The following is a 10,498-nucleotide window of genomic DNA, read 5'->3' on the forward strand; positions in this document are numbered from 1 at the left end:
TGAGAAATGTCTTATATTTAAAGGGTTAGTTCACCCAAAAATGTAAATTGTGTCATTAATTCCTCAGCCTCATGTGGTTGGACACCCGTCAGACCTCCGTTCATCTTCAGACACAAATGAAGATATTTTAGTGTAAAGCTGATGCTGAGAAAGGCTTCAGATAGGCCTCCATTGGCATTCAGTACATTTACACTCACAAGACCCATAAAAGGCACTAAAAACGTCGTTACAAAGTCCATCTCACCACAGTGACTCTACAATCATTTTACGATGCGACGACAATAGTTTTTGTGCGCCAAAAAAAATCAAAATAACACCTTTATCCAGCTTGTTCTTGTCTTCCGTGTGTGTCTCCACGACGCATGCGTGAGAATATGAGCAGATCCGGCGTTCGGACACATGACCCAGAAGAGATTTGTTCACGAGCAGAGGAAGACGCGCGTGTCTCAGCTGATGAATTCTACACTGATCGTGCTTTAGGTCTCGGCGTAGTTCTCAAAATGAGGCTTAAGTGTGCATTTCATGGATTCCCGAACGCCGGATCTGCGTCATATTCTCACGCATCGATTCAGCAGTTTGAATCGCCAAATTTCAGCAGTTTGGCGGTTTGACACGCGATCCGAATCATGAATCGACTCACTGATTCATAACGCTTCGAAGCTTCATGATTCCGTGTTTTGAAATCGTCATCACTATATAAGTCGTTATTTAGGGTTTTTTTGCGCACAAAAACGATTCTCGTCTTCATAAAGTTATTGTAGAGCCGCTGTAGTGAGATGAACTTTGTAACTTTAGTCTTTAGTGTCTTTTAAGGGTCTTGAGAGTGTAAAGTTGAGCCAATGGAGGCCTTTCAGAGCATCAGATTTACACTAAAATATCTTCATTTGTGTCTGAAGATGAACGGAGGTCTGACGGGTGTCCAACCACATGAGGCTCAGTCATTCATCACACAATTTACATTTTTGGGTGAACTAACCCTTTAAGACCGGTCTGGAGACCAACAACACTAGCGCTCACCTCCTGCCGGTCCAGCGGCTCGTCCTCCGGTTCTCCGGCGCTTCTGTCCTGCTCTCCGGCGCTGACCCGGCTCTGGCGGACTGACGAGGCACGGGCGGCACGAGGAGGCAGCGGAGAACGCTTGCTGGAGCTCACCTCACCTGTGAAGCACAACATGTGAGTTTAACAGTTTCTGCAGGAGATGATGAACCAGCCTCGGCTGTGAGAGGAAGTGGCTCACCGGGGATGTGGCTCCGGCGCTGGGGGCTGGCGTCCCGTCTGCTGGGCCACGTGCTGGACATGGACAGGGGCTCGCCGGGGGTCCGCTGGGGGTCGCCGGGGGTCAGCTGGGGGTCGCCGGGGGTCCGCTGGGGGGCGCTGGGGGTCACACTTCCTGCCAGAGGGGTCAGTGGGTACGAGGGCAGCAGAAACGAGCCCGGCGGGGTGGAGGCGGTGGGGAGGGAGATCGCCCGCTCAACACTGCCCGACAGGAAACGGCTGCTCTTCAACCCTGAGGAAGAGAGGAGAGACACTCAACATGTGCCACACACACACACACACACACACACACACACACACACACACACACACACACACACACACACACACACACACACACACACACACACATCAACGAGCTTCGTTCAGGTACCAGAAGTGAGTGTGAGTGAGTGAGTGTGTGTGTGTGTGTGTGTGTGTGTGTGTGTGTGTGTGTGTGTGTGTGTGTGTGTGTGTGTGTGTGTGTGGGCATGTTTTTGTGAAATATCAGGACACAAATCTGTATAATGACATGGGTATGACATAGGTATTACAAAAAGAGGGTGAAATATGAGGACGTTCCCCATGTCCTCACTTTTCAAAATGCTTATAAATCATACAGGATGAGTTTTTTTTCACAGAAAGTGAACTGCACAGTCTCCTGTGAGGGCTAGGTTTAGGGGCAGTGTAAGGGGATAGAAAATACGGTTTGTACGGTATAAAAACCATTACGCCTATGGAATGTCCTCACATTTCACAAAAACCAACATGTGTGTGTGTGTGTGTGTGTGTGTGTGGGGCATGTTGAGTGTCTCTCCTCTCTTCCTCAGGGTTGAAGAGCAGCCGTTTCCTGTCGGGCAGTGAGTGAGTGTGTGAGTGAGTGAGTGAGTGAGTGTGAGTGAGTGTGAGTCTGAGTGTGAGTGAGTGAGTGAGTGAGTGTGAGTCTGAGTGTGAGTGAGTGAGTGAGTGAGTGAGTGAGTGAGTGAGTGTGAGTGAGTGTGAGTGAGTGAGTGTGTGTGTGTGTGTGTGTGTGAGTGAGTGAGTGAGTGAGTGAGTCTGAGTGTGAGTGAGTGAGTCTGAGTGTGAGTGAGTGAGTGTGTGTTAATGAGTGTGAGTGAGTGTGTGTTAATGAGTGTGAGTGAGTGAGTCTGAGTGTGAGTGAGTGTGTGTGAGTGAGTGTGAGTGAGTGAGTGTGAGTGAGTCTGAATGAGTGTGAGTGAGTCTGAGTGTGAGTGAGTGAGTCTGAGTGTGAGTGAGTCTGAGTGTGAGTGAGTGAGTCTGAGTGTGAGTGAGTCTGAGTGTGAGTGAGTCTGAGTGAGTGAGTCTGAGTGTGAGTTAGTGAGTCTGAGTGAGTCTGAGTGTGAGTCTGAGTGTGAGTCTGAGTGTGAGTGAGTGAGTCTGAGTGAGTGTGTGTGAGTGAGTGAGTGAGTGAGTGTGAGTCTGAGTGAGTGTGAGTCTGAGTGAGTGTGAGTGAGTGTGAGTCTGAGTGTGAGTGAGTGAGTCTGAGTGTGAGTGAGTGTGAGTGAGTGAGTGAGTGTGAGTCTGAGTGAGTGTGAGTGTGAGTGAGTGAGTCTGAGTGTGAGTGAGTGTGAGTGAGTGAGTGTGAGTCAGAGTGTGAGTGAGTCTGAGTGTGAGTGAGTCTTGAGTGTGAGTGAGTGTGAGTGAGTCTGAGTGTGAGTCTGAGTGTGAGTGAGTGAGTGTGAGTGAGTGTGAGTCTGAGTGTGAGTGTGAGTGTGAGTGAGTGAGTGAGTGAGTGAGTGAGTGAGTAAGTGAGTGAGTGAGTGAGTGAGTGAGTGAGTGTGAGTCTGAGTGTGAGTGAGTGTGAGTCTGAGTGTGAGTGAGTGAGTGTGTGTGAGTGAGTGAGAGTCTGAGTGTGAGTGAGTGTGTGTGTGTGAGTGAGTGAGTGTGAGTGTGAGTCTGAGTGTGAGTGAGTGAGTGTGTGTGAGTGTGAGTGTCTGAGTGAGAGTGTCTGAGTGTGAGTGAGTGTGAGTGAGTGAGTGAGTGTGAGTGAGTGTGAGTGAGTGTGAGTGAGTGTTAGTGAGTGTGAGTGAGTGTGAGTGAGTGTGAGTGAGTGTGAGTGAGTGTTAGTGAGTGTGAGTGAGTGAGTCTGAGTGTGAGTGAGTGAGTGTGAGTCTGAGTGTAAGTGAATCTGAGTGTGAGTGAGTGTGAGTGAGTGTGAGTGAGTCTGAGAGTGAGTGAGTGAGTGTGAGTCTGAGTGTGAGTGAGTGAGCCTGAGAGTGAGTGTGTGTGTGTGTGTGTGTGTGTGTGTGTGTGTGAGTGAGTGTGAGTGAGTGAGTGAGAGTCTGAGTGTGAGTGAGTGAGTCTGAGAGTGAGTGTGTGTGTGTGTGTGTGTGTGTGTGTGCGTGAGTGAGTGAGTGTGAGTGAGTGAGTGTGAGTGTCTGAGTGTGAGTGAGTGTGAGTGAGTGAGTGTGAGTCTGAGTGTGAGTGAGTGTGAGTGAGTGAGTGTGAGTGAGTGAGTGTGAGTCTGAGTGTGAGTGTCTGAGTGTGAGTGTCTGAGTGTGAGTGAGTGTGAGTGAGTGTGAGTCTGAGTGTGAGTGAGTGTGAGTGAGTGAGTGTGAGTCTGAGTGTGAGTGAGTCTGAGTGTGAGTGAGTGTGAGTGAGTGTGAGTGAGTGTGAGTCTGAGTGTGAGTGAGTGTGAGTCTGAGTGTGAGTGAGTGAGTGTGAGTCTGAGTGTGAGTGAGTGTGAGTGAGTGAGTGTGAGTCTGAGTGTGAGTGAGTGAGTGTGAGTCTGAGTGTGAGTGAGTGTGAGTCTGAGTGTGAGTGAGTGAGTGAGTGAGTGTGAGTGAGTGAGTGTGAGTCTGAGTGTGAGTGAGTGAGTGAGTGAGTGAGTGAGTGAGTGTGAGTGAGTGTGAGTCTGAGTGTGAGTGAGTGAGTGAGTGAGTGAGTGTGAGTCTGAGTGTGAGTTTGAGTGTGAGTGAGTGTGAGTCTGAGTGAGTGTGAGTCTGAGTGTGAGTGAGTGTGAGTTTGAGTGTGAGTGAGTGTGAGTCTGAGTGAGTGTGAGTCTGAGTGTGAGTGAGTGTGAGTCTGAGTGTGAGTGAGTGTGAGTTAGTGTGAGTCTGAGTGTGAGTGAGTGTGAGTTAGTGTGAGTTTGAGTGTGAGTGAGTGAGTGTGAGTCTGAGTGTGAGTGAGTCTGAGTGTGAGTGAGTGAGTGAGTGTGAGTGTGAGTTTGAGTGTGTGTGAGTGAGTGTGAGTGAGTGTGAGTCTGAGTGAGTGTGAGTGAGTATGAGTGTGTGTGTGTGTGTGTGTGTGTGTGTCAGTGAGTGTGCGTGTGTGAGTGAGTGTGTGTGAGTGTGAGCGTGTGAGTGAGCGTGTGTGTGTGAGCGTGTAAGTGTGAGTGAGCGTGTGTGAGTGAGTGTGTGTGTGTGTGTGTGTGAGACTGTGTGTGTGTGTGTGTGTGTGTGTGTGTGTGTGAGTGAGTGTGTGTGAGTGTGAGCGTGTAGTGAGTGTGTGAGCGTGTGAGTGAGTGTGTGTGTGTTTGTGTGAGTGAGTGAGTGAGTGAGTGAGTGATTGTGTGTGTGTGAGTGAGTATGAGTGAGTGTATGTGTGTGTGTGTGTGTGTGTTTGTGTGTGTGTGTGTGTGTGTGTGTGTGTGTGTGTGTGAGTGTGTGTGAGTGTGAGCGTGTAGTGAGTGTGTGAGCGTGTGAGTGAGTGTGTGTGTGTTTGTGTGAGTGAGTGAGTGAGTGATTGTGTGTGTGTGAGTGAGTATGAGTGAGTGTATGTGTGTGTGTGTGTGTGTGTGAGTGAGTGTGTGTGAGTGTGAGCGTGTAGTGAGTGTGTGAGCGTGTGAGTGAGTGTGTGTGTGTTTGTGTGAGTGAGTGAGTGAGTGAGTGAGTGAGTGAGTGAGTGATTGAGTGAGTGTGTGTGTGTGAGTGAGTATGAGTGAGTGTATGTGTGTGTGTGTGTGTGTGTGAGTGTGTGTGTGTGTGTGTGTGTTATGACCCCTTTAATAATTAAGTGGTTCCTGTTCATAATTTCTTTGTATGACCAAAAATGTAGCACAATTTGTCATGTCTCATTGCGTTATTATCACAAATAAAACAATCGACTACACAATATGATCACAAAATCTGTTACACATTTTAATAATATCTGAATAAAGGGATGAAGAGGTAAATCACGTCTGCCGCTACTGTACATCTCAAAATCTGGATATAAACACACAACTGACAATTATAGAGTTAGAATTGAGAGATTAAAAATTTGCAATTACATGATTTAATTTTTTATTCCCTGGCGGATACATTCTGTTCAGTGCTAAATGAAATATAATAAAATATAATATTAGATGAAAACCCTTAAGCAGACACTGAAATAAGTTTAAGGTGAGGCACTAAAACTACAAGCTGGAAATACACTAAGAGTACAACTGAACTAAACCTGAATATTAATATTAAAACAATTATTAAAAATGTAATTAAATAAAGAAATTCAAATAGAGCTATGATATTAGATAAGAGACACAGAAGCCCCGTCTGGACGTGTGTCTGAAGGCATGTGTGCTGATCGGCCGTCCAGGGCTCCAGTGTGTGACTCTAGAGTAGTGTGTAACTCTAGAGTAGTGTGTGACTCTAGAGTAGTGTGTAACTCTAGAGTAGTGTGTAAGTCTAGAGTAGTGTGTGACTCTAGAGTAGTGTGTGACTCTAGAGTAGTGTGTGACTCTAGAGTAGTGTGTGACTCTAGAGTAGTGTGTAACTCTAGAGTAGTGTGTGACTCTAGAGTAGTGTGTAACTCTAGAGTAGTGTGTAACTCTAGAGTAGTGTGTAACTCTAGAGTAGTGTGTAACTCTAGAGTAGTGTGTGACTCTAGAGTAGTGTGTAACTCTAGAGTAGTGTGTGACTCTAGAGTAGTGTGTGACTCTAGAGTAGTGTGTAACTCTAGAGTAGTGTGTAACTCTAGAGTAGTGTGTAAGTCTAGAGTAGTGTGTGACTCTAGAGTAGTGTGTGACTCTAGAGTAGTGTGTAAGTCTAGAGTAGTGTGTGACTCTAGAGTAGTGTGTGACTCTAGAGTAGTGTGTGACTCTAGAGTAGTGTGTAAGTCTAGAGTAGTGTGTGACTCTAGAGTAGTGTGTGACTCTAGAGTAGTGTGTAAGTCTAGAGTAGTGTGTAACTCTAGAGTAGTGTGTAAGTCTAGAGTAGTGTGTGACTCTAGAGTAGTGTGTGACTCTAGAGTAGTGTGTGACTCTAGAGTAGTGTGTAAGTCTAGAGTAGTGTGTAACTCTAGAGTAGTGTGTAAGTCTAGAGTAGTGTGTGACTCTAGAGTAGTGTGTGACTCTAGAGTAGTGTGTAACTCTAGAGGAGTGTGTAACTCTAGAGTAGTGTGTAAGTCTACAGTAGTGTGTAACTCTAGAGTAGTGTGTAAGTCTAGAGTAGTGTGTGACTCTAGAGTAGTGTGTGACTCTAGAGTAGTGTGTAACTCTAGAGTAGTGTGTGACTCTAGAGTAGTGTGTAAGTCTAGAGTAGTGTGTGACTCTAGAGTAGTGTGTGACTCTAGAGTAGTGTGTAACTCTAGAGTAGTGTGTAACTCTAGAGTAGTGTGTAAGTCTAGAGTAGTGTGTGACTCTAGAGTAGTGTGTGACTCTAGAGTAGTGTGTAAGTCTAGAGTAGTGTGTGACTCTAGAGTAGTGTGTAAGTCTAGAGTAGTGTGTAACTCTAGAGTAGTGTGTGACTCTAGAGTAGTGTGTAAGTCTAGAGTAGTGTGTGACTCTAGAGTAGTGTGTGACTCTAGAGTAGTGTGTAACTCTAGAGTAGTGTGTGACTCTAGAGTAGTGTGTGACTCTAGAGTAGTGTGTAAGTCTAGAGTAGTGTGTGACTCTAGAGTAGTGTGTGACTCTAGAGTAGTGTGTAAGTCTAGAGTAGTGTGTAACTCTAGAGTAGTGTGTGACTCTAGAGTAGTGTGTGACTCTAGAGTAGTGTGTAAGTCTAGAGTAGTGTGTGACTCTAGAGTAGTGTGTGACTCTAGAGTAGTGTGTAACTCTAGAGTAGTGTGTAACTCTAGAGTAGTGTGTGACTCTAGAGTAGTGTGTAAGTCTAGAGTAGTGTGTGACTCTAGAGTAGTGTGTGACTCTAGAGTAGTGTGTGACTCTAGAGTAGTGTGTGACTCTAGAGTAGTGTGTGACTCTAGAGTAGTGTGTAACTCTAGAGTAGTGTGTGACTCTAGAGTAGTGTGTAAGTCTAGAGTAGTGTGTGACTCTAGAGTAGTGTGTGACTCTAGAGTAGTGTGTAACTCTAGAGTAGTGTGTAACTCTAGAGTAGTGTGTAAGTCTAGAGTAGTGTGTGACTCTAGAGTAGTGTGTGACTCTAGAGTAGTGTGTGACTCTAGAGTAGTGTGTGACTCTAGAGTAGTGTGCAAGTCTAGAGTAGTGTGTGACTCTAGAGTAGTGTGTGACTCTAGAGTAGTGTGTGACTCTAGAGTAGTGTGTAACTCTAGAGTAGTGTGTAAGTCTAGAGTAGTGTGTGACTCTAGAGTAGTGTGTGACTCTAGAGTAGTGTGTAAGTCTAGAGTAGTGTGTGACTCTAGAGTAGTGTGTGACTCTAGAGTAGTGTGTAAGTCTAGAGTAGTGTGTAAGTCTAGAGTAGTGTGTGACTCTAGAGTAGTGTGTGACTCTAGAGTAGTGTGTGACTCTAGAGTAGTGTGTAAGTCTAGAGTAGTGTGTGACTCTAGAGTAGTGTGTGACTCTAGAGTAGTGTGTAAGTCTAGAGTAGTGTGTAACTCTAGAGTAGTGTGTAAGTCTAGAGTAGTGTGTGACTCTAGAGTAGTGTGTGACTCTAGAGTAGTGTGTGACTCTAGAGTAGTGTGTGACTCTAGAGTAGTGTGTGACTCTAGAGTAGTGTGTAAGTCTAGAGTAGTGTGTAACTCTAGAGTAGTGTGTAAGTCTAGAGTAGTGTGTGACTCTAGAGTAGTGTGTGACTCTAGAGTAGTGTGTAACTCTAGAGGAGTGTGTAACTCTAGAGTAGTGTGTAAGTCTACAGTAGTGTGTAACTCTAGAGTAGTGTGTAAGTCTAGAGTAGTGTGTGACTCTAGAGTAGTGTGTGACTCTAGAGTAGTGTGTAACTCTAGAGTAGTGTGTGACTCTAGAGTAGTGTGTAAGTCTAGAGTAGTGTGTGACTCTAGAGTAGTGTGTGACTCTAGAGTAGTGTGTAACTCTAGAGTAGTGTGTAACTCTAGAGTAGTGTGTAAGTCTAGAGTAGTGTGTGACTCTAGAGTAGTGTGTGACTCTAGAGTAGTGTGTAAGTCTAGAGTAGTGTGTGACTCTAGAGTAGTGTGTAAGTCTAGAGTAGTGTGTAACTCTAGAGTAGTGTGTGACTCTAGAGTAGTGTGTAACTCTAGAGTAGTGTGTGACTCTAGAGTAGTGTGTAAGTCTAGAGTAGTGTGTGACTCTAGAGTAGTGTGTGACTCTAGAGTAGTGTGTAACTCTAGAGTAGTGTGTAACTCTAGAGTAGTGTGTAAGTCTAGAGTAGTGTGTGACTCTAGAGTAGTGTGTGACTCTAGAGTAGTGTGTGACTCTAGAGTAGTGTGCAAGTCTAGAGTAGTGTGTGACTCTAGAGTAGTGTGTGACTCTAGAGTAGTGTGTGACTCTAGAGTAGTGTGTAAGTCTAGAGTAGTGTGTGACTCTAGAGTAGTGTGTGACTCTAGAGTAGTGTGTGACTCTAGAGTAGTGTGCAAGTCTAGAGTAGTGTGTAAGTCTAGAGTAGTGTGTGACTCTAGAGTAGTGTGTAACTCTAGAGTAGTGTGTGACTCTAGAGTAGTGTGTAAGTCTAGAGTAGTGTGTAACTCTAGAGTAGTGTGTGACTCTAGAGTAGTGTGTAAGTCTAGAGTAGTGTGTGACTCTAGAGTAGTGTGTGACTCTAGAGTAGTGTGTAACTCTAGAGTAGTGTGTAACTCTAGAGTAGTGTGTAAGTCTAGAGTAGTGTGTGACTCTAGAGTAGTGTGTGACTCTAGAGTAGTGTGTGACTCTAGAGTAGTGTGTGACTCTAGAGTAGTGTGTAAGTCTAGAGTAGTGTGTGACTCTAGAGTAGTGTGTAAGTCTAGAGTAGTGTGTGACTCTAGAGTAGTGTGTGACTCTAGAGTAGTGTGTAACTCTAGAGTAGTGTGTGACTCTAGAGTAGTGTGTAAGTCTAGAGTAGTGTGTGACTCTAGAGTAGTGTGTAAGTCTAGAGTAGTGTGTAACTCTAGAGTAGTGTGTGACTCTAGAGTAGTGTGTAACTCTAGAGTAGTGTGTGACTCTAGAGTAGTGTGTAAGTCTAGAGTAGTGTGTGACTCTAGAGTAGTGTGTGACTCTAGAGTAGTGTGTAACTCTAGAGTAGTGTGTAACTCTAGAGTAGTGTGTAAGTCTAGAGTAGTGTGTGACTCTAGAGTAGTGTGTGACTCTAGAGTAGTGTGTGACTCTAGAGTAGTGTGCAAGTCTAGAGTAGTGTGTGACTCTAGAGTAGTGTGTGACTCTAGAGTAGTGTGTGACTCTAGAGTAGTGTGTAACTCTAGAGTAGTGTGTAAGTCTAGAGTAGTGTGTGACTCTAGAGTAGTGTGTGACTCTAGAGTAGTGTGTGACTCTAGAGTAGTGTGCAAGTCTAGAGTAGTGTGTAAGTCTAGAGTAGTGTGTGACTCTAGAGTAGTGTGTAACTCTAGAGTAGTGTGTGACTCTAGAGTAGTGTGTAAGTCTAGAGTAGTGTGTAACTCTAGAGTAGTGTGTGACTCTAGAGTAGTGTGTAAGTCTAGAGTAGTGTGTGACTCTAGAGTAGTGTGTGACTCTAGAGTAGTGTGTAACTCTAGAGTAGTGTGTAACTCTAGAGTAGTGTGTAACTCTAGAGTAGTGTGTAAGTCTAGAGTAGTGTGTGACTCTAGAGTAGTGTGTGACTCTAGAGTAGTGTGTGACTCTAGAGTAGTGTGCAAGTCTAGAGTAGTGTGTAAGTCTAGAGTAGTGTGTGACTCTAGAGTAGTGTGTAACTCTAGAGTAGTGTGTGACTCTAGAGTAGTGTGTAACTCTAGAGTAGTGTGTAACTCTAGAGTAGTGTGTGACTCTAGAGTAGTGTGTAACTCTAGAGTAGTGTGTAACTCTAGAGTAGTGTGTAAGTCTAGAGTAGTGTGTGACTCTAGAGTAGTGTGTGACTCTAGAGTAGTGTGTGACTCTAGAGTAGTGTGCAAGTCTAGAGTAGTGTGTAAGTCTAGAGTAGTGTGTGACTCTAGAGTAGTGTGTGACTCTAGAGTAGTGTGTGACTCTAGAGTAGTG

At 45.1% G+C, this 10,498-nt stretch overlaps 1 protein-coding gene across 3 annotated transcripts in view; it reads right to left on the reverse strand.

Moving 5' to 3' along the window:
- The window catches only part of togaram1 (TOG array regulator of axonemal microtubules 1), a 75,155-nt gene that overhangs the window by 46,228 nt on the left and 18,429 nt on the right, over positions 1–10,498 (reverse strand). For all 3 annotated transcript variants that reach the window (XM_079833927.1, XM_079833928.1, XM_079833926.1), the window contains exons 5-6: positions 1,238–1,507; positions 1,018–1,157 (exon numbers count right to left, since the gene is read on the reverse strand). In XM_079833927.1, coding sequence (XP_079690053.1) covers positions 1,018–1,157; positions 1,238–1,507 — 410 coding nt within the window. The remainder of the gene's footprint in view (positions 1–1,017; positions 1,158–1,237; positions 1,508–10,498) is intronic.

Source organism: Gobio gobio, assembly GCF_949357685.1.
Source record: "Gobio gobio genome assembly, chromosome: 13".
In the NCBI taxonomy this organism is placed as follows: Eukaryota; Metazoa; Chordata; class Actinopteri; order Cypriniformes; family Gobionidae; genus Gobio; species Gobio gobio.